The sequence below is a fragment of the Achroia grisella genome, unplaced genomic scaffold (assembly GCF_030625045.1).
Source record: "Achroia grisella isolate CSIRO2021 unplaced genomic scaffold, CSIRO_AGI_Agris_v1 utg460, whole genome shotgun sequence".
Classification (NCBI taxonomy): Eukaryota; Metazoa; Arthropoda; class Insecta; order Lepidoptera; family Pyralidae; genus Achroia; species Achroia grisella.
The window spans coordinates 657,465-682,884 of record NW_026712870.1 but is presented as its reverse complement, the minus strand read 5'-3'; the positions used below and the strand labels follow the sequence as shown (position 1 = coordinate 682,884).

The window sequence follows — 25,420 nt, the reverse complement described above, 5'->3', positions numbered from 1 at the left end:
GGAAGATTTAAACGATGTTACAGTATGAAGAAATTGAATGTAAAATAGTAAAAACTATAATTATATTTTCCCATACAAACGGCTGGTATCTGTCAAACAGAAATTGAGCGCAGAGCGCTCAGAAATTTATCGTGTAAGTAAACTTCAAAAAACCTTTGTTATGTTTAATTTTGAGGCTGAACAGAGTTCGCTGGGTCAGTTAGCAAATATATATATATATATATATATACTAGCAAACCTGGCCACGCGTTGGCTAAGGTTCTTGAATAAAATAATATTGCGACTATAAATTGAGATGTAAGCTAACCTATCTTTCAATTTAGATCAAATTGCACACAATGTGCAAAACAAATTTGCAATCGGTTCAGTAGTTTAGGAGTCCATCGCGGACAAACTACGTGACACGTAATTTTTATTCAAATTCGAAATATCTTTATTCATGTAGGTCTATTACAGACTCTTATGAAATGTTAAATCTACCGTCAGTTCGAAATGATTTTGAGATGAGAAGAACTGACAAGAAACTCAGCTCGTATTTTTTTTTTTATGTTGTACATATTTACCATAATACTATTTCATTTAAATTCAAATTTGGGAGAATAGAGTGACCACCAGCATATGCTATATAAAAAAAATCTATTCAGTGTTCGCAACCTGACCCGAACAGACCAGTAACCACAAGCAGCACCCGTTCACGAGTATGACGGATATGTATAACGATATATACATTATACAATTGTATGTTCAAAAGGCGGCCTTATCGCTATGCTGTCTCTCACAGGGAACCTTTAGGTAGACGATGAAGATATAAGAAAAAGAGTAGTTAGTAATTTTATATCAGAAATAAAAATCCTGAACAATTTACAAAGCGCCATCTAGTCCCAAGCTAAGCACAGCTTGTGTCATGGGTACTAGATAACTGATATAAATACATGAATACATTTTTTTTAAATATATAATATAAAAAAACGCAGACAAATACAAACAATCATTCAAATCGAACCCACAAATATCGAATGTAAGGCGGTGAGCTAAACCACTAGACCACCGAGGCAGTCAAGTATATTACAATGTTATGTTGAAATATACATATATAGAAAATACAATACATATAGAAAACACTCAGACAAATACAAACAATCATTCAAATCGCATCTTGCGAGTAATCGAACCTGCGACCATCGAAAATAAGGCGGTGTGCTAAACCACTAGACCACCGAGGCCGTCAAGTATATTACAGTGTTATGTTAAAATATTACACGTTATATATATACACAATGTTTACGGTGTTTCCTTTAGCGTGGAGAATAACGTCACATGTTTACAATTATACGTATGTTAACGTCACTAGTTCATTAAATATTAATATAATTTATATTTAGTACAGAGTTTATACATTTATATAATATCAAGAATTCGGAAATTAGAAACCAGTGCTTTTGTATATTTAATTATGTTTACTACACTAAATATGATCTATTTATATATACTAGTGGTCGTAATTCGACCATAATTAATAACCACACAGCGCCATCTAGTCCCAAACCAAGCAGACCTTGTGTTATAAGTACTAGACAACTGAACAAAACAAATGTAACTGGTTCGATTCCTCGGACAGTAAAAAAAATTGTATTCATGAGTATGATTGTTTGTTCTGTCTTGATGTTTTCTATGTATATTATTTATGTATTTACAAAAAAAAAACTGTGTTATAAATACACAGTTTTTTTTTAGTATTTACAAAAAAAACTGTGTTATAAATACACAGTTTTTTTAGTATTTACAAAAAAAACTGTGTTATAAATACACAGTTTTTTTTAGTAAATACATAAATAATATACATAGAAAACATCAAGACAGAACAAACAATCATACTCATGAATACAATTTTTGTACTGTATGAGGAATCGAACCCGCGACCATCGGAAGTAAACGGTTTACCGTTAAACCACCGAAGATGTCATTAAATTCTAATAATTTGTTTATTTATATAATGTCCATATATAATGTACTGGGCACCGTTATTTTAGCTTATATGTATCAGGGATATATGGCTGATATGAATACTAAAATACGTATAACATAAAAAATATAATATTATTAATAAGAGCAAGGCCTATTACTCACTAAACGATTACTTGAATGACGAGCGTGCATAGCAATAGTTTTCATGTACTGGATTTTCATTTAATGTTAGACATAGATACCTATATAAATACCTATATATTGTAAATACACTGGCTTTTAAAAAGAAGTAAATCAATTGAGTTTCTTGCCAGTTCTTCTCAATTGAATCTATATACCGAAATGGACGGTAGGGAAAAAAAAATTATAATGTAAAAACTTGACGTTCATATGCGGCTAAAATGTCCTACATGAAGATATGATTTTTGAATTTGAATTTGAATAAGAATACGACGTATATAATAATAAAAAATCACATTACGTCCATAAAATTATATACGCAACGCGTAAAAAATACAAGAACGTTTGCCGGCTCAAATATTGTTGCGAAAAGATTATTTTTATACCTGTTGAATAATTTATCACAGTCACAAAAAAAAAACATTTACTTATATTTCCTAGTGGATATAATTATTGTTCATTTATTTATGAGTGTAGGTCCCCACGACCTTTTGTAGATCTCTTCCGGTTAGATTCATAAGTAAAGGTCTTTACACATGTGTACAAAGCGCGCTTGTTGCCGCTTTGTCATACATATATTTGTAATTAATATAGTTTTAATCTAAATATATAACTCAAAGGTGACTGACATAGTGATCTATCAACGCACAGCCGAAACCACTAGTCGGATCAGGCTGAAATTTGGCATGCAGGTAGATGTTATGACGTAGGCATCCGCTAAGAAAGGACTTTGATTAATTCTACCCCCAAGGGGATAAAATAGGGGATGAAAATTTGTATGAAACGTCAATTTCAAACCGATCGGGCTGAGACTTTGCATGCATAAAGCTACTATGACGTGGGCATCCCCTAAGAAAGGATTTTGATGAATTCCACACCTAAGAGGATAAATTAACGGAGCGAAGCCGCGGGCAAAAACTAGTAATAATATATTTTTTTAATAAGGCAACTGAAATGCGCATGTTGAGATGGATGTGTGGTGTGACAAGAATGGATAAGATAAAGAATGAATACTATATATTAGATGAATGTGGAGTCGATGAACGAGGGCTACACATGAAGAAGGAGCTAGGTTTCTACCTCCTTCTTCCTTCTAAAGAAAATCCTAGTGTTCCGAAGTTTTCTCGGGCGACTACAGAATGGGGGTTTTCAAGAAGGATATATTAAGGTTACTTAAGGCGTAATACTTACGTTTCAGGTGTGTATAGGCTACGGTAACCGTTTACCATCAGATGGGCCGTATGCTTGTTTGCCACCAAAGTAATATAAAAATGGCATGCACTAATCTACCAAAAGATAGACTTTATATTAATTTGTCGTGGCACTGGTCATCTCATAATCAACTATGACTTATTTTCTCTTATTAATTGTTTAACCAGTTGTTGTATATTGAATGTTTTTTCTATTTTATTATTTCATTGAATTAGTGCTAATCGGTGGTTTGTATTCACACACTTAAACTTAAATTGTAAGTAAGAATAAATTATTTAAAAAAGTTTCTTGCTTGTTCTTCTTGTGATGAGACAGCATTCCGAATGAGCGGTAGATTAAAAAAAAAATGTTATGACTATTCAAAAGTGCTTCAATGTAAGTTTATTTGAATAAATGATTTTCTATTCTATTCTATTTTATATAGAAGTGATACGCAACAATTTAAAAATAGATTTAATATTGCTTTGCTTTGTTCAGGAAATTATAAATATTACTGGTCAAATTAATTTGTTATAAGCATGTTTAAAAATAAAAAAATCGTTCTAATGAGTACAGAACAAGCCAAGCGTTGCCACTGTATGCGTAATTCCAAAATATCGTTGAATATCTTCTCATTAAGTACTCGTACATATCGTTCGATTCTATGCACTCCTAGTACTTGTAATTAAGTGTAATATAAAAAAGAAAGAAATCGTTTCCCCCCTATAAACCCAACATAAACTATAAATATAATAAACAAAAAATGTCTTACGTATGTAAATATTCTTACATATCTTTCGGTTTTATGCACTCCTAGCACTTTTAATTAAGTGTAATATAAAAAAGAAAAGAATCGTCGATAACAAACAGTCAAAAAATGTCTTAGATAAATATGCTTACATTTCTTTCGATCATATGCTCCTAGTACTTTTGATTAAGTGTAATATAAAAATAGAAAGAAATCGTTTCCCACCCACCATAAAATGGTGGTCAAAAACCATGACTAAAATCCTTTGCGTAGTTTTAAAGATTTAAACATACATAGGGACGGACAGACAGCGACAGCGACTTTGTTTTATACTATGTAATGATTGAATATGCCTTGTTGTGTTATATGAAGCTGATACCGCCTTATCTATTTCGACCGTGAAGCAATAATGCACGCGTGTTGTGCACTCAGAAGGGCAATATGTATTGTAGTTTTATTTTATACGTGTATAGGTAAAAGGAAAACTATAGAAAAAGACTATTAAACTACTAATAAGAAGATTATTATAAAATTTGGACTTTTGTCAGGTGCTTTAGAACTGTAGCACTGCGACCTACATAGATTGTTCTCGATCATTTTCAAAATTCTCTACCCAGCCATCGGGGACAAGAGTTATAGGATATTCTTAGGAGCAAGAAAAAGACTATTAAACTACTAATAAGAAAATTATTAAGAACTTTTGTCAGTTGCTTTAGACCTGTAGCACTGCGACCTACATAGATTGTTCTCGATCATTTTCAAAATTCTCTACCCAGCCATCGGGGACAAGAGTTATAGGATATTCTTAGGAGCAAGAAAAAGTCTATTAAACTACTAATAAGAAAATTATTAAGAACTTTTGTCAGGTGCTTTAGAACCTGTAGCACTGCGACCTACATAGATTGTTCTCGATCATTTTCAAAATTCTCTACCTAGAGCCGTCGGGGACAAGAGTTATAGGATATTCTTAGGAGCTATGGTGTACTTTCCAAAGGAGTTATATCTATATGTCTATGCATGAGTGGGCGACTACCAAATAAAATATGTACTATATAATAAACTAGCTACCTACCCCGGCTTCGCACGGGTTTACATGTATTATATATATACATATAAACTCTATCTATTAAAAAAACCGCTACAAAATCCGATGCGTAGTTTAAAGATTTAAGGACTGGACAATTAACACCACGCTATCTAGTCCCACGGTAAGCAGAGCTTGTGTTATGGGTACTAGACAACTGATATAAATATTTAGATATTTTTTCTTTTGGTAAATACATACATATTATACATAGAAAAGACCCAGATCGATACAAACAATCATACTCATGAATACAAATGTTTGTGCCGTGCAAGGAATCGAACCCGCGACCATCGGACGTAAAGCGGTGTGCTGGACCGCTAGACCACGGTCGTCGTTTTTGAGTACCTATACTATGGTACATATTATGTATTATGTTACTATGTAGTAGTAAAGTCCCATATATTCATCACTGTAAACCCTAGTGTAAGCAGGTGCATCTTTACATGGTCAACTAAAAAAAATGACAATTAATGGATATGTTAAATCAGCCAAAATTGTGCAGACATTGTGGCGCGGTCATCGAACGCGCGCCCTTGACACACATCTCCCGGCGCACGCGCAACACCCATTAGGGTTGCCAACTTTATTTCATAGGTATTTTATATTTCGCCTATTAACCGATGTAAAAAATTTATTCATTACATAGTACAAAACAAAGTCGCCGTCGCTGTCTGTCCGTCTCTATATATGCTTAAATCTTTAAAATTACGCAGCGGATTTTGATTTGGTTTTTTTAATAGATAGAGTGATTCAAGATGAAGGTTTGTATGTATATTACATGTACACCCGGACGAAGCCAGAGCGAGTAGATACCTATATATCGAGTCATAATATACAATAATTAATAATTTTACAAATTCAATCTAATGATACATTAATAAATAAAATTACATTAATTAAATATATACACAGTATAATATGTTTTATTTCGTACAAAATTCTCAAAAATCACTAACAGCTTTTGTAATTTGTTACGCAGCATATTTTGGTACACGATTTAAAAAAAATATTGCATGTGAAAGTAATGAAAAAGTACTCATTATTTTCGACTAGCTAAACTACTGTGTCCGGGGCGATTTTAAAAAACCCCATAACAATGTGAATGTGAAACCATCGTGTTAAATGAAAAAGTACTCATGCTCATTTATCATCCTCCACTGGTGACTTAGCTAAATTATCAACCCTAAAAAAAAACTACTGTGTCCGTAATATTTGTGTGATATGTCTTGCCAGCCTAGCAGCCCGAATGTAAGGCCTGTACTCCTTGTACAGAACTTACATTCGTGTTGTAGAAATATGTAGCAAAACTATTTATGACTAGAAAATAGTATTTAATGGTAAGATGGCAGAGAGTGAAGTGGCATAATATAATTTTGGTTATAGAGTATAAGAAAACTTTAAATATATTAATATCAAAAGAGTTTTCGTAACTGTATGATTTCATCTAGGCGTGCAGGGAATAGCTTCTGCACGCTGGTCCACCTAGTGCCTGCTCACCTAGTGGTGAGCTTCAAATAACACAATTGACAACCCTACCGCCACTCAGTGAACTCGCGGAAGTGCGCGAAAGTTATTTCGTTTAACTGATTTTTACGCCATTATAACCCGATTTTATGAACTTCCTTACCTTTCAATGGCGGATAAATAATAGTTGATAATATAGGTCAAGTGTATTCGCGACAAGTTTATACTCTTGTTTTGTCTCTGGTTGGTGTTATTAGATACTTGTGTGGGCTAGTGTTGTGTTCGTATATGGACTATGAATATGATAGAGACGACCTCGTGTACTGGTTTAGTGACTTATCCGATGGTCGCGGGTTCGATTTCTGCACAATAAAAATATTCGATGCATGAATTACGTTTATGTTACTCAGGAAATTTGTTTTTATATCTTATCTGTGTATATATAAAAAAATCGTATTAAATAAAATTATTAATATAACTATCTGTTTTAAGTGCATTAAATTTATAACTTATATGTTATTCTAATGTATAAGCTATGTTACTGTAAAGTTTCATCAAAATCCGTTAAGTAGTTTTTGCGTGAAAGAGTAATAAACATCCATCCATACACACAAACTTTTGCGTGAACATTAGCTATCTACGAGTGGAAGTCCCGTCAAAATCGGTCCAGCGGTTTCAGAGATTAAGACAAAAAAATATTACTCAATTTTTTAATGTAAGTACCTAATTTAATGTAGTATATAGTATGCAGTTAGCGAAAAGCTGTTAATTTGAAATTACAAACAGACATTCAATGTTATTTATTTGTATACATAACACAACCCGAACCTATAATCGACAGTCTCGATGGTCTAGCTGTTTAGCACAACGGTTTACTTCCAATTTCGCGAGTTCGATTCCTGACACGGCGCAAATTATATATATTCAGTTGTCTAGTACGCATAACACAGGCTTAGCTTAGCTTGGGACTAGATGGCACTGTGTGAATTGTTCAGGATTATTTATATTTATAAAAATACCCTGACTGATATAAACAGTCATACTCACGAATACAAATGTTTGTGCCGTGCGAGGAATCGAACCTGCGACCATCAGAAGTAAAGCCGTGTGGTAAATCGCTAGACCACCGACGCCGCTGTACTATTTATTTATTTATTTAACCTTAATGCACAAAAACAATGTGTATATATGGCGAACTTAATACCTTGCGGCCAAGGGCGATTCCAGCTTTGACGGCAGGAGATGGTCACATAGTCGTGGTCAAGTCAAGAACTTATAATTTAATTTTGATAACAATAGATACAAGTAAAAAGTAGGTATTTTATTAATGTACGTAAGTACTATTTAATAAAATCTGTATGGTGACAAAATATATAAATAAAATCATTATGTTCAATAAGTGGTACACTAAAGTCCTGGGCTCAGAGGGGGTCATGACCCCCCCCAGGATCCGCCGTTGCTTACGGCGAATTATTATCCTACGGTTTCACTTGTAAATAAACCATAATACGAGTATAGTTCGATAATTGTTATAAAACTAATGATAAATTATAATTTATCATTAGTTATACAACAAGGAAACCGTGGTAATAGAATTAAAATCTGCTTTATTACGAGGAATCCAGGAACTATATACATAACTTAATAATATATTATGTACTTACATATATCTGAAGTATGTACAAAGTATTGCCGTGTCTATGATCAATTGCAACCATAATGTACAATGTCAAAGTAGAAGCTTTATTGTAATAGATCTCTAATTAAATAATACATCATATCGGTTATCCAATGAATAGTCATAAATACTCAATAAGGTTATAAAATGAAGTCTCGTGTAACCATAATGCATATTATGGACAATTAACATAGCGCCACTATGAGTAGAGCTTGTGTTATGACTACTAGAGAACTGATAAAATAAATTAATCTTAATCATTTTGCATAGTTTAAAACAGAGTCGCAGTCGCTGTCTGTCCGTCCCTATGAATTCTTTTATTTTAGAAAAATAAAGTTACATTCCAAGCAAACGAAGTCACGGGAACAGCTAATTCTGTATAAATTCTATCTTATTCTTGAAACATATTTAATTAAGAACATTTGGCATTATTACGGTTTGTTTTTTTTTTCACAATCATCATTATCATTACATAGTATAAAACAAAGTCTCTATCACTGTCTGTCCGTCTCTATGTAGATATAGTTAAATCTTTAAAACTACGCAACGGATTTTGAAGCGGTTTTCTTCAATAGATAGAGTGATTCAACAGGAAGGTTTATATGTATAATACATGTACACCCGTGCGAAGCCTGGGCGAGTACCTAGTAATACATAATATTGACAATTAACACAGCGCCACCTAATCCCACGGTAATTAGTATTATGACTACTAGAGAAATACTACCAATTTTTAATCTTAATAATTTTACATAGAAATAAATAAAGCATCTTTTTTTTAATTTGATAAACTAGAGAATAGTAAAATACGAACCTGATAGAGTATTCTAGAAGGGATTTTGATCGTAGTTATTGTGTTCCGTTACATTTTAACCGAGTTAAGTTATTACGTCGCGATATCGTACTACGCGTTATTTGAATGTTTGCACAATTTATAAATTTATAACCATAAATGTAAACACAACACCGTGTTGCAAACGTTATTACATAAAACCTATGAACGACGTACTCAATTTTATATTCACTACGAACCTACTCATATCCTGTGCCTTAACAAAAAAAATGCTGTAATAGTTTCACTCCACAAGGTTATAAGGAATTGAAAAGTTGTAAATATAACTCTAGCGCCATAATAATATAACTCTATAAGAATATAACTCTATATCTATATATATATATATATATTTATTTACGAATATGGCGCTAGAGTTATATTCACAACTTTGCTATATTTTAAAAACGCGTAAGTTTGTAAGTGTGGACGGATGTTCGTTACTCTTTCATGCAAACACTACTGAATGGATTTTGATGAAACTTTACAGTAATATAGCATCAGAATTGTAAAATTCACGCGGGAGAAACTATTAGGCACATTGATTGAAGTAGAAAAAGTATAATCCATCACATTTAAAATAAGTATTGTTACTAAGTATAGGTCCAACAGATATTATTAGTATTTTAACAGATTTAATTTTGGATATGTTTTTTGCTAGTAGTTCTATTGTTTACTCTTCTGTATATTGTTTTATATTATGTATGTTATTTAAATGTAGAGATGTAGAATGTCTTAAATGTAATGGATTAAGGGACCGTATTAGGCACATTGATTGAAGTAGAAAAAGTATAATCCATCACATTTAAAATAAGTATTGTTGCTAAGTAACAGTTTGTATGTAACGTGCAACTGCAATCGGAACGAAGTAAATTATATTTACAACTGTATACGTAATCCACTCAATGTCTCTATCAGAAACAGCGGGCACAAAGTAAATTGAAATAGATCACGGCTGTTCAGGATATGGCGCTAGAGTTAAATTTATACATTGTGCTATTAATCATATATTATTTAATAAATCGACTTTGTTTTATACAATGTAAAGATTATATTACAATTTCTGAGCCTCATGCTCATCTTATCATTCTCCACTTGTGCTCCGCCAGCATCAACCTTTAGCGCAGTTGGGTGCACCATTCCAAATTCAAATTCATGTAGGTCTATTACAGACTCTTATGATATGTGCAATCTACCGTCATTTCGGAATGATTTCGATTTAGAAGAACTGACAAGAAACTCAGCTCGTATTCTTTTCAAATAAATGTTGTACATGTTTACAATAATACAGATTAATTTAAATTCAAATTTGGGAGAATAGAGTGACCACCAGCATATACTATTGCAAAAACAAAAAATCTAATCAGTGTTCTTAACCTGAATAGACCAGTCCCCACAAGCAGCACTCGTGCACGAGTATTACGGATGAGCCAGCCATCATTGCTATATATATACACTTATAAATACAATACAAAAAAAATAAAAAAGCACCTGAAATTAACCCCAACAAAAAAAACAATCGTAAATATAAATTGTTTTAATATTTTTTTCTTGTTGTTTCAGACGCGCCTCGATGATGTCCCCGCGGCAACTCATGCGCAACTCGAACATGACGCAGAAGTGGCAGCGCAGGGAGATATCCAATTTCGAGTATCTCATGTTCCTCAACACCATTGCCGGTAAGTTTATTTGACTAGTTATGACCCGTGACTTCGTCCGCATTACTACGACATATAGATTGCAGGATGAAAAGTTGCCTATGTCATTGTTCGTGCCGTATAGAACGTGTGTACCACATTTCATGATAATTATTAGCATTAAGCCCGCCTATTGTATAAAAATTTCAATAAAGTTTAAAAAAAAAATTGTTGCGACTTTGACCGTCTGTTCATTTGCCGTATGCATTTTAATTACTATTGCTATTGAAAAGTCTGTCAATGAATACATATCTAGTAATACCCGTCTTGTACATACAATAACCGTTGTGTCTAAATAAAGTTTACTGTTATTATTTGTTCAACGATATCCATATTTTGAGAACTGTCCGTGGTGCTATATAGATTTTTTTTGTACGATTCTTCCCATCTCAGGGATGACCATTCATGACGATAATGATCGTCATGTCAATTAGCTATTCCATTAATAAAAATGATATCGAATATCACATTTAAAAAAAACAGTATACATGGGTTCTCTATTCCCATGTATACTGAATATTATAATTACAGACTTTCAGTTTATTCCAACTAAATAATAAAACAAAAAAAGTAATCGCATATCACATTTGAAAAAAAAACAAGTTACATGGGAATAGAGGGAATAATGGTAAATAAGATATTTATTCCAACTAAATAATAAAATAAAAAAGAATCGAATATCACATTAAAAAAAAAACAAGTTACATGGGAATAGAGAGAATAAAGGAGACGAAATAGGTAAATACAGACTTTCAGTTTATTCCAACTAAATAATAAAATAAAAAAAAGTTATTGAATATCACATTTAAAAATAAAACAAGTTACATGGGAATAGAGAGAATAAAGGAGACGAGATAGGTAAATACAGACTTTCAGTGTATTCCAACAAATAAGTAAATTAAATAAAAAAACGATTATCACATTTAAAAAAGACGAGGTACACGGGAATAGAGGAGACGCTGATAGGTAAATACGGTCTTACCTTAAACATAACAGAGTTACGCCAACATTAACAACATTACTGTAATATTAACTGTTGCAACTCTACGCCTTTCACATTAGTGGCAATTGACAATCCGATATCTTTTCCTATACTTGTGTAACTGTTTGCAGATGCATTAGACTAAAAAGAAATTGGTACACCAGTGATTTCTGTTGACTAAATTCTTGTATAAATAATGCTAATATTTGTTTTAAATATATATTCTGCATATCTATATATATGTAATAAAAATATCTGATCGCTGTCTGTAAATAGAAGATAAGTGTGTTGGTTTATCCTTAAGAAATAAAAATAATCTTTATTCAAATAAACTTAATATAACTAAACTCAAACTTTTGAATGGTTCTTTAGAAATAGAAATAATCTTTATTTAAATAAACTTAATATACCTAACTACTCTAACACTTTTGAATAGTCATATAATATTTTCTTTTTTTTTTTTCGTCTATAGGTCATTTAGCTCTACATATGTGTATAGCGTTAATATTCAGGCACAGGATCTTAAATGTATTAAGCATAATAGTCCACATTCTAAAACTATATCGAGACTGATTAAAAAAAGAAACGTAATAAATGTAATATGTATTGGACATCTTGGCAGTTCGGCTAAAATGAATTGAACTAATTCATTTGAGACGAACTGTCAAGATATATAAGATACTGACGAATTCTCCATGAATTAATAAAAACGGTTTCCAAGGAAGACTCTTGTAGATACACATGACGTCATTAGCAACGGGTTCAATAAGCCCTCCTCCAAACAATGATATGTCCTGGGTTAACATTATTATGTACTTAAATCACGCGAACTAATTCAATATATTTGACATATTTAGTTATTATATTTTGTAAGATTTTTTTTCAATCGTTTTTGATCTTTTTCGCGTTACCTGTGACCGCTACTTCTTTTTTTTTCTTTTTTTTTAATAATGATACATTTATTTTTCTCCACAAGATCATACATTATATAAAGTGCTGCGTACTTCGTCTGCTGTTTATACAAGTTTTTATCCTTTATTTATCACTGTCAATTTTTTTTTATATAATGTCCATCCTCATTTTACAAACTATCTTTAGAGGTTTATTTGTGAAAAAGTAAGAAACAGTTGCAAACATACAGCCAGATAGTTTCTTCGCATTATAAAAAACGAAACTAAACCGTGTTTTATTCATTTTTTTTTTAACTACTATGGTGGCGTTGTTAACGTACTATATGTATATATTTATGTCATAATTTAGTGCCTCCAATGACACTATATATTTTTAATTTCATAATGTAACAATAGGTAAACTAATAAACAATGGATAAAAAATCTGTTTGCAATTCGCATATTTTACTCCTTCGAGAATAGCAGTATAGCGTGATATCTGACTTTTAAACTACCAGTTGTAATACTTTATTGATTTTATCTCGGATAACCAATAGATTTACTCACTGTTAACGGGTTACTTCAAATAATAATAATAACATTTTTTTGTACTACTATAGTGGCAAACAAGCATACGGCCCATCTGATGGTAAATGGTTATCGTAGCCTATGGACGTTTGAAACACCAGTGGTGTCACGTGCGCGTTGCCGACCCTTAAGAAACCTTAATATACCCTTCTTGAAAAACCCCACGCTGTAGTCACGTGAGATAACCTCGGCAGGAAGTTCATATGTTACATTCCACTACAAAAGGCTGTTATATTAGATACATGTGCAATAGTCCGTCGCTTTCTAAAGAACAGAACAGAATAAAAATTAAAATCATCACGTTAAATAAACTGACGTCAGATTTGTTGTCCCATCCTGTATTAATCACCAGCTTAAGCTGTGAAAAAGAGATAATAAAAATAATCTCAGGACAATTCATACAGCGCCATCTAGACACAAGTTAAGCTAGCTGAAGCTTGTGTTATTGGTACTAGATAACTGATACATGTACATAGATATTTTTTTGGAAATAAATACATATTATACATAGAAAACACCCAGACCTATACAAACAATCATACTAATGAATACAAATGTTTGTGCCGTGCGAGGAATCTAACCCGCGACCATCGGACGGTGTGCTAGACCTCTATACCATCGAGGTCGTGAATACGTCAATATCTTACATCATCGTCATGCAGTACTCATTGAACTAGCTAGATAACTGATATAAATACATAGATATTTTTTTTCGTAAATACATACATATTACACATAAAAAACACCCAGACCAATATAAATAATCATACTACTTCATTATAATACATACAATTCATCATTGTATTCATACAAATGTTTGTGCCGTGCGAGGAATCAAACCCGCGACCATCGGACGGTGTGCTAGACCGCTATACCATCGAGGTCGTGAATACGTCAATATCTTACATCATAATCATGCAGTACTCATTTAACTAGCAAACAGCCATGCAATCAATAATCTCTAAGCGATGGGTTGTATCAAACAGGAATTCCTCATTTCCCAGCACGCGGTCAACTATGCAAATTTCACAATTATCTCATCAGAGAGCTACTCAGTAATTACTTGACTTTTTTTTAATTCTTGTCTATGAATTATCGTGCACGCGAGCCCATGTGTGTACCGTTGTATCTTAAGATTCTGTTCTTGAATATTGAAAAGTTTAAACTGTGCATTTTTAAATAAATTTTGGTTGTACTGTCTGGTTTATCTTGTGCTAGCTAATCGCCCCGGCTTCGTACGGGTGTACATGTATTATATATATATAAAAATTCCACTCTATCTATTGAAAAAAACCGCTTCAAAATCCGTTGCTTAGTTTTATAGATTTAAGCATACATAGGGACGGACAGACAGCGGTAGCGACTTTGTTTTATACTATGTAATGATAATGATAATTGTGTAAAAAACAAAACGTAATTATGCCAAATATTCTTAATTAAATATGTTTCAAGAGTAAGATAGAATTTATATAGAACTTGCTGTTCCCGCGACTTCGCCCGCGTGGATTTTAACTTTATTTTTCTAAAATAAAAACTTAGAATAAGTTACTCCTTATTACATCAGCTACCTGCCAAAAAAAGTCACGTCAAAATCGGTCCAGCCATTTCAGAGATTAGCCGGAACAAACAGACAGACAGACAGACAAAAGTTATTTTGGTGTATGTACCGTATTTATATTCATATGCAAGTAGTAAAAAACGGTTATTTCAATATTACAAACAGATACTCCTATTTTATTTATATGTATAGATGTATAAATAAGTATAACAGCTCGACGCTTGATACTTGATATTCATCTACATAGTTTTAAACGTTTTAAGTCAATGTGGTTCCATAGAATTAGCACAATATTTATAGTACTATTTCCTTACCTTTTTAATATTTCCTTCGTTTTTTTCTTCAGCATGCTATTAACTATTTTCCACATGTATTTCCTTTACCACAGATCTCACTATCATCTGTCAATATATTGGCGCGAAAAAATTAATAATGCTACAGATAAAAAATATAATTGAACACAACCTAACATTACACATTCACTGATGAAGCCGCGACCATTGTCCATGCAGCCAAACTCTCATTGACCGCGGCGAATTTATTTTGTAACACTCTCACTTTCGCCTCACTTAGTTTGGTTCGCAATTCTTTTATTGTCCGTACCATTTGTAAGAATTCAGCGTGCAATTTTTCGTGTCCCGGTGCGACTATGAAAGTTGGCAACCGTTTGACGAATGGCGGGGCCGAGGTATTGGCGGGAAAAGTAAACGCGGCCACGTGACTACAACAATGGAAAAGAAAACGTCTGCATCTGACCACAGATAATAGACATTGTCTATTAACACTAATAAGAACAATATTTACTGTCAGATAAATATAACGATGCCCATTAGTTCGAAGTTTGAATAATGTTCTATACACAGCTGGAAAGATAAAGTAAGAAATGAAGAAGTATTGCACAGGGTGAAAGAAAAAAGGCAGATATTGGATGCTATAGAAAGTAGAAGAGGAAAAATGTCGGGGCCCTTGATACGGCACGATGAATTTTTGAAACTAATTATTGAGGGAAAGATAGAAGGAAAGAGGCGGAGAGGAAGACCAAGGCACAGTTACATCAAACAAATCAAAGACAGAATTGGAGTCGTGTCGTATCAAAGCTTAAAGAGTATGATGGAAGATCGTAGAGGGTGGCAAGAGCTCCACCGACAAGAGCGTCGCTCTTAAGTTTATGAATGAATGAACACACAGAACTATGTAATTTAAATAGTTGGCACAATACTGAGCAAAATTTTGTACCCATTTTGTGATTCGTCCTGTGGTTCTGTAATTTAAGATGAAAATTATTGTAATATGGACACACATGGATAAAAATTGATGTATTTATTGTTTTCATAAATTTTGCCACACAACTCCTTTTCAATCTATTATGCAATAGGAAAGAAAATCAAGTACTGTATGGTTCTAGTTTGGTTCGAAAATGAATATGTTTCAGACATTGAAGTATCTGTCAACTGTATATTTTCAGAGCCGAATATTCGTCTATTTTATCATCCATTTTATCTGCATTTACATCTGCCCTACACAGTATGTAAGGAATTTTGGGTCTTTGTATGCTGAAATAAACTTTGTTTTTTATTTTAATATATTCCTAGCCGAAATTTCGTCTACTTTATAAGTCTAATTTTTGATCGAAATTATGTTTTTGGGCCGTAAACGAAGGTACTTTCGTAGAAGTAAAATTAAACATTGGAGAATCATTCGCCAGACGTAACGATGACCTCTATACAATAATATCTTTTATTCACAAGTGTGTATTTTAAATATAGGACAAGACACACGGCTCTTTGTTTGATATATATTTTATCATACTCTATGTATACATATGTCATAAACGATGTAACCAAACAAATATCTCTTTCATAGTATGTACCGTTTCCACAAGACTAATCCTTGTTACAGATACGATGTATCCATGTCCAAATCATTCATGCATATAGGACGTTTTTTACTACATATGCACGTCAATTTTTTTTGTCACTGTTCCTACCGTACAGTTCGGATTGATATTTCAGTTCATAAAAATCGACAAGAAACTCAACTGGTACATAACACTGTAACACATAAGTATATACTCGTATATGTTTTGGTGGACTTATACAGAATGTCCATGTAGAAATATAGCATAGTAGCATTAGCTAGTATAGCTGATCCGTGCAACTTCGAATGCGATAGCGTGGTGTTATATAGCTTATAAGAGTATGACACTCACAAATAACGTGGCTATCTATTGGTAAAAGAAATTTACCTTAAATTTACCTATTTGTAATCGGATGGAAAACTTTACCTCTTTATAATATTACTGTGGTTTATAAAACAAAGCGCCAGTTCTCTCTATATGTTCACGTTAATGTCAAAAATTACTGAAGGGGTTCTAATGCGAATTTCATCCATCAATAAAGTGATTTCTGATGAAGGTTTAGGTGTATAATTCGTTAAGGTTTTGTGTAAAATAATTTGTCGATTTGTATGCACACATCCTAAATATGTAACGCTGACAAACATTCATTTAAAAGAGATATACGCCAGTTTTTACTCGTTCTTCTTGTGACGAGTCTGCTTTCCGAATGTAGAATAAAAAAAATAATTAAATGACTATTTAAAAGTTCTTATATATTTGAACTAGCTACTCGCCCAGCTTCGCCCGAGTGCACATGTATTATACATATAAACCTTCCTCTTGAATCACTCTGTCAATCTATAGCTATTTATTAAAGAAAACCGCTTCAAAATCCGTTGCGTAATTTTATAGATTTAAGCATACATAGGGACGGACAGACAGCGACAGCGACTTTGTTTTATACTATGTAGTGATATTGACTATTCAAGAGTGCTTATATTAAGATTATTTGAAAATTGATTATTTCTATTACCTCTTCTATTTGTTGATATAAATGTGCGAATCCGGAGAGTAGGTTTAGTTCATGAGTTCTCAAGAAATACAGAGAATAATCTGTATTTCTTGAGAACTCATGAACTAAACCTACATTTAGGTGTATCGTAGTTTCCCGTAGCGGACAATTGACAACGAGGGCACCATAGCACCGCGGCCTCTATTCCGACCGACGTTAAGAAATCGTTTCCCAACAAATCCTTGCCGAATGTCCCTTGACATTATTCGTCGATTAACTTCACTTAATCGAACTAAGTAAGACTGTCATGGTGGGTCAATTGTAAGGGGACTACGGTGCTAGGTTTCATAATCAGACCACCATTTTTTATACCATAATTAGCTGTGCCCGCGATTTCACACACGTGAAATTTATAGCCTATATATTATTCTAATGTATAAGCTATATTACTGTAAAGTTTCATCAAAATCTATCCAGTAGTTTTTGCATGAAAAAGTAACAAACATCCATCCATACTCACAAACTTTCGCGTTCATAATATTAATAAGATAGTGGCAAATACTCAAGACTAAAAGTAGTCTGCATTGGTATCTTAATCTCACGTATTTCAGCCGCCAAGTGACATACTTTGTAGGATGTGTTTCGGTTGACGACAGCGACATTTCACGATCAGAATGACGTCTTGGTCTTCAGAAATGGCAAAATATTATTAGTATTTCGGGCGTCACATATCGTGATGTTCGTAGTGCTATATGTATAGCTCATCTGATAATAAACGATTACCGTAACCCATGGAGGTCGGAGGATGTCCCCGTGCCGAGGAGATTCCCGTGCGTTACCCACCCTTTTTGAAAATGTTTTGAAAAGTATACACTTTATCCTGATGAGATAAAAACCATCGCTCCTAAGAATATCCTTCAATTTTTTCCCCTGACGGGTGTAGTAGTGGACTTTGAAAAAGAACGAGCACAATAGATGCAGATCGCAGTGCTACAGGTCTTAGCACCAGACGAAGAATAGCCCAAAACCCTCAAAAAAAATGTTTTTAATAGCATAGGGGACAAAGCTTGCCTGAGGATAAGATTACCGTCGCCCATAAGCACTCGCAACACCAGGAGAATACAAGTGCGATGCCGGCCGTTTAAGAAGGAATAAGCTCTTTTCTTGAAGGTTTCAATATCGCTTAGACTTGAAAGTTATAAGTGAATAGGTATTATTTGAGCTTGCATGTAACAGGTTAGGCTGATCACTTACCATCAGGTGGGATTGAAGTAAACCGCTTTCAAATTTCACAATAAAAAATATTCATCATATATTCTTTTCTCTGACTATTCTACTTGAAATGATATTCGTGAATGTATAACGATATATATTAATATATTTGTACATTGTTCAGGTCGGACGTACAACGATTTGAACCAGTACCCGGTGTTCCCGTGGGTGCTGACCAACTACGAGAGCGAAGAGTTGGATCTCAGTCAGCCGTCCAACTACAGAGACCTGTCTAAGGTAAGTGGTCAATACCCTCAAAAATATTTTTTTATCTGTTCTAATATTATAGAGATCAATCATTCCCAAAGTAAAGTTTGAAGCTGTTGTTTTTACTGTTTTTAACACTGACGACTCAATCTGATGACGGCCTCGATGATCTAGATTCTAGCGGTTTAGCACGACACTTCAAGTCTGATAGTCGTGGGTTCGATTCCTCGTATATAAACGGTACTGGTCGGTCTGGGTGTTTTCTATGTAAATTAGTATAAATAAATATACAAAAAAAATATCTGAGTATTAATATCAGTTATCTAGTACCCATAACACAAGCTCTGCTTACTGTGGGACTAGATGGCGCTGTGTGATATGTTTAGGGATATTGTTATATATTAAATCTTAATTGACATAATAATAAGCAAAGCAATGTAACAATTTACGTATTCTAATGAATATCTTCAATCAACAGGAGCCATTATTTGGGAAGTACTATAAACAACTAGCAGACCCGGCCCCGCGTTGCTGTGGCTAAGATTGTTGAATAAAATAATATTGCGACTATAAATTGAGATGAAAGTTATCCTATCTTTCAAGTTGGATCAAATTGCACACAATGTGCAAATCAAATTTGCAATCAGTATTGTATTCATATAGTATTGAACTTTTTATAGTACTCCACCAAACCTTTTAATCATACCCAATGCTTCTATCTCCCTGGTTGTCTGTAAGAGATTGCTTTGACCGATGAGACCACCTTTTGTTGCATATCTTTCTTTTTTTATTTCTTTTTGTAATTATTTGTTTCTTTTATGCACAATAAAGAGTTTTATTATTATTATTATTATCGGTTCAGTAGTTTAGGCGTTCATCGCGGACAAACAACGCGACACGTAATTTCTATATATAAAGATCATAAAATTTCCTTGCAGCCAATCGGTGCTCTGAATCCGAGCAGACGAGCATACTTCGAGGAGCGGTACAACACGTGGGAGCATGAGTCCACTCCACCTTTCCACTACGGAACCCACTACTCGACGGCTGCGTTCGTGCTTAACTGGCTCGTCAGAATTGTGTGTATAACCATGATTTACATAATCATTTACTTAAATCTCCACAGCATTTCTTTATGTGAGAGAAACGTCACTATTTTCAAGAGCAACATTTACTATATCCCCTTATTTTTTTATTATGATTAGAGAAAATTCATCATTGCCAAGAAACTTCAACAGCATTATTTGGCTTTGTGTCATAGTGGTTCGGGTCATTGGGCTCCCTAAAATATGGTCGAGCGCAGTGATGGCTGGCTCATCCTTCGTACTCGTGACCGAGTGCTGCTTGTAGGGACTGGTCTGCTCTTATCACTACCACTGATTTAGTTGCTACTCTTATTTAGTTGCTTTATCAGTTGGTTGTATATTTAATATTTTTTCAATTCGAGTATTTAATTGAATTAGTGCTAATTGGTAGTTTCTATTCACACACTTTATAGACACCTACATAAGTACTCAAGATACACAGATATGTATTAAACATATCTATATTTATATATAACGTTAATTAAAAACTTGATCTGTCACATATTGTATATTAAGGAAGTGTGCCATTAATTGTTACACTTATACAACTGGTTTAATACTAAGTTATTTAGTTATTTTCTGAACCATCGTGTTAACATCGTGCAAGTTCTGTATCACTTGCATCACTTACCTGATGAACAGACCCGTTTCTGATGAAGCTTAATGGCATTGGAAATAGGCACGCCTTTGTTTGATATCTTTTTGTATATTAATGCGATTGAAGATAATACAAAGGTCGGTCTCAGGTAATGAAGCAAATAAAATAGAGATCAGAAAATTGAAGAAATAATAACAGTAAACTTGTCAGTTGCTTATAAACATGTATTAAAGCTAATTAAATGTTAACAAAAAGTTAATACATATAAAGAAAACTGAAGTGTCTGTTTGTAATAGTGAAATAACCGTTTTTTACTACATATATTCATATGGAATATAAATACGGTGAATACACCAAAATAACATTTTTTGTCCGTCTGTCTGTCTGTTTGTTCCGGCTAATCTCTGAAATGGCTATACCGATTTTGACGGGACTTTTATTGGCAGGTAGCTGATGTAATAAGGAGTATCTTAGGCTACTTTTATTTTAGAAAAGTAAAGTTAAATCCACACGGACGAAGTCGCGGGTACAGCTAGTTTATATATACTACTAGCTACTGGCCCTGCTTCTGACGGGTGTACATATATTATATATATATACATAAAGCATATCTGTTTGTTATCACTAAAATTGTGTATAATATTCATGAATTCAAATTGTATTAAAAAATGTTAATTAGAAATGTAAACGATATTGAAAGCTAAATGTAAATAAATATAAGATTCATTTTCTACTTTGTTATGGATACACTCAAATGATACTCATTCTTCTGACGGGTGTACATATATTATATATATATAAAGCTTCCTCTTGAATCACTATCTATTAAATAAATCGCTTCAAAATCCGTTGCGTAGTTTTAAAGATTTAAGCATACATAGGGACACCACATACCACGTAATGATGGTATCATTATCATCATCACCATCATCTTTCATCATCTGAACAAAGTTTGAACATATTATTTTTTATTATTATACTAGAGTATTTATGTTATTTAAAATTGAACGCATGCAGTTCATTGGGACTATTCTAGTGACCAAAGACATAATGGTATTACTTATTTTTTGCAGATTTTGTGATTTAAATACTAAACTAAAAAAATTATATTATTTAAAGATTCAATCTGAAAGAATACTCTTAAATTAAATAAATATTTCTGAATTTTATAAATGATTGTATACAAACAGAAAAATCAACTGAATTGCGAAACCAAGATGTATTGTGTACTAACGGATTCTTTAGTTCTGTTAACTATATAAATATTTTTTTAATAGCTTTTCACTAAATGCATATAAAATATATAATCTGTCTGTCTATTTGTTCGTGCTGATGTCTGAAAGGGCTGGACCGTCTATGACAGGATCTTCACTAGCAGATAGCTAATGTTATAAGGAGTATCTTATGCTACTTTTATTTTAGACTTTACCGCATTATCACATCATCAAATCTCATCACGTCATCAAAAGTCATCGTTCATCACTTCATGACTCCGTGACTCTGAAACTACGGGGTACGGAGGCGTTAGGTAAGACCATTCACATAATGCCTCCGTATCCCCAGTTTCTTTGTCATAATTCACACTTCGGGGAAGAAGAGGAAGAAGACAATGTTATCTGATTGAACAGAGATTAAGTGCGTAGCGATTTCTATGTTGATTGTCGCATGCCTAATCCTTGTTATTGATTAAATATAAGTAAATCAATATTTATTTAAAAGAGCAACACAGTTTCTTTCTTATTCTTCTTTTGATGAATCTGAATTCCGAATAAGCGGTAGAATAAAAAAACTTGACTATTCATAAGTACTTATATTAAGTGTATTTGAATAAAGATTATTTCTATTTCTATTTCTATAAGATTTACATGCATACCTGTTTGTTATCACTAAAATTGTATAATATTCATGATTTCAAATTGTATTAAAAAAATGTTAATTAGAAATGTAAACGATATTGAAATCTAAATGTAAATGAATATAAGGTTTATTTTCTACTTTGTTATGGATACACTCAAATGATACTCATTTTTTAAATCAGTTTCTACGTCATAATTCTCACTTCGAGGAAGAAGAAGAAGATTTACATGAATGCCTGTTTGTTATCACTAAAATTGTGTGTAATATTGATGATTTCAAATTGTGTTAAAAAAATGTTAATTAGAAATGTAAACGATATTAATAGCTAAATGTAAATAAATATAAGATTTATTTTCTACTTTGTTATGGATACACTCAAATGATACTCATTTTTTCAATCAGTGTCTGCGTCATAATTGTCACTTCGAGGAAGAAGGAGAAGATTTACATGAATGCCTGTTTGTCACTAAAATTGTGTGTAATATTTATGCCTCTAGTATTATATTGATTGAAATCTAGACCAATATTATTATGATTTAATTTCTACTTTATATGACATAAACTATTATACTGATTTAAAACAAAAATGATGCCATAATAAACACATTTATTATAGGAATTATGTATCGGTAATAGCTTTTTTTTATTATGACAATGCTATAAATCCAGATAAAAGTCAATTGATCACAGTATAACCATCAAAGCAGAAAATGTTGATTGAAAATATCGCATTTATTTTATTATGACAATGCTATAAAAATCAAACAGATAAAACAAATCAAATCATACGATGAAAGAATCAATTGATCACAGTATAACTATCAAAGCAGAAAATGTTGATTGAAAATATCGTACATTTATTACACTATACAAAAATAATATTGAAGAAAAAAGGTATAAAATTAGTTATTTTTAAACTTTCGTGTTTAATATACATTATTGTTAATCGGGTCTTAACACGAATACGAAACGTTGAGAGACATGAATACCTTTATTAACAATAAAATTATTCGTGTTAAGACCCGGTTAGTAATATAAATAACTAGCTGTGCCCGCTACTTCGTCCGCGTGTGACCTTGACCAAGTAAAGAAATAGTATTTAATGCAAACCAACAAACAAAAGTAAAAAGTTTAAGTGTTATTGCTTCAAGAATGACAAATTTCCAATCAAAATTAATCTCTTCTTTATTTTACCCCCTTAAGTGTAAAATAGAAAAGAAATATGTACTGTCTGAGGAACATTTTGATTCTCTATTTAATAAGTTAACGTATTAAAAACATCTTTTCTTTGTCCAACCCATGTTCCCAGTTTATCTGAGGTCGGGTCTCCCTGTACATCTGCGCCAGAGAACTCTGTTCTGGCTTGTCTGTATATTAAGATTGTCCTGGTCCATCTGCTTCTTAATATTATTCCACCAAGTGGCGAGTAGCCCCTACCTCTGGTCGAGTTTGGTATCTTGAGCATTTTTTTAACCATGTAGTCTAGAAGTCAGAAGATAAGTCGTCTTCGCGTCTTTGAATATGGTCATACCAGCGTAAGCGACTTTCTCTCACTTTCTCCACGATAGGAGCTACTCTGAAGGAACCTCTAATGTACTCGTTGCGGACTTTATCCAGGCGTGTCACACCACCAGACCATCTCAGCATTTTCATCTCATTCGTGTGCTGTTGTTGTTCGTGAACTTTTTTCGTTGTCCAACATTCTGCTCCGTAGGTTAAGGCTATTAACGTATTAAAAATATAAACAATAATTATGATCCAATGCAGCATATCGAGGCATATTCCCAAGACACTAGCCCAGAAAATAAGCATGACTATTCAAAGAGGGAATCTCTGAATCGCCATGCTTATTTTCTGGACAGAGAAGCTACGAGCAGAAAATTAACCGATCCACTATTTGTGTCTTTTTCTTTCATAATACGCAATAATGAAATGAGACAGAATATATAACTTGATGTTCTAAACTCCAGCCATAAACTGTCCGGTGCGTAATAATAAATTAGACTGTACCTACATTAACGAGAAAACTCCTAAAGCGAAACGTCAAAACAATCGCATAATGTCGTGTGGAGTAGTGCGCGCACGTGCGCTTGCGCATTCAAACGTTCTCGATTTAATGTGACAGGCTACGGCGAAGGAAAAAAGTATACAACTTTAATGATGCTCTGTGTTTCATACAGATTATAAATAAGTATAATATTAAGCTTTATAATGTTATATCTGTGTCAATTGTTAAATGTATTTTTATGTACTAGCTGACCCCCGCGACTTTGTCCGCGTGGAATTTAACTTTATCTTTCTAAAATAAAAGTAGCCTAAGTTACTCCTTATTACATCAGCTACTAGCCAAAAAAAGTGCTGTCAAAATCGGTCCAGCTATTTCAGAGATTAGCCGGAACAAACAGACAGACAGACAAAAGTTATTTTGGTGTATGTACCGTATTTACATTCATATGCATGTAATAAAAAACGGATATTTCAATATTACAAACAGACATTCCAATTTTTATTTATATGTATAAATATGTTATATATGAGAGTTGATGGCCGAGGAAGATCGAAAAAATGGATGTAAGAATATCCGGCTCGAAGGACCATTTAGACGTACGACTTTGTTACACTGTACATTTAATTTAATATGTTAATAATTAAAGAGTCAAATGGTTACACACTAAAATATAAAGTTTATTCG

The 25,420-nt window shown here is 33.0% G+C and overlaps 2 protein-coding genes across 2 annotated transcripts in view; one reads left to right on the top strand and one right to left on the bottom strand.

Moving 5' to 3' along the window:
- LOC131845179 (facilitated trehalose transporter Tret1-2 homolog) overlaps window positions 1-9,177 on the bottom strand; it is a 53,017-nt gene extending 43,840 nt beyond the window's left edge. Inside the window, exon 1 of the mRNA XM_059194216.1 lies at window positions 9,128-9,177. The gene's annotated coding sequence lies outside the window, so the exon portion shown is untranslated. The remainder of the gene's footprint in view (window positions 1-9,127) is intronic.
- Window positions 1-25,420, top strand: part of LOC131845204 (neurobeachin-like) — a 244,531-nt gene that overhangs the window by 208,123 nt on the left and 10,988 nt on the right. Inside the window, exons 6-8 of the mRNA XM_059194245.1 lie at window positions 10,709-10,824; window positions 19,106-19,218; window positions 20,127-20,267. Coding sequence (XP_059050228.1) covers window positions 10,709-10,824; window positions 19,106-19,218; window positions 20,127-20,267 — 370 coding nt within the window. The remainder of the gene's footprint in view (window positions 1-10,708; window positions 10,825-19,105; window positions 19,219-20,126; window positions 20,268-25,420) is intronic.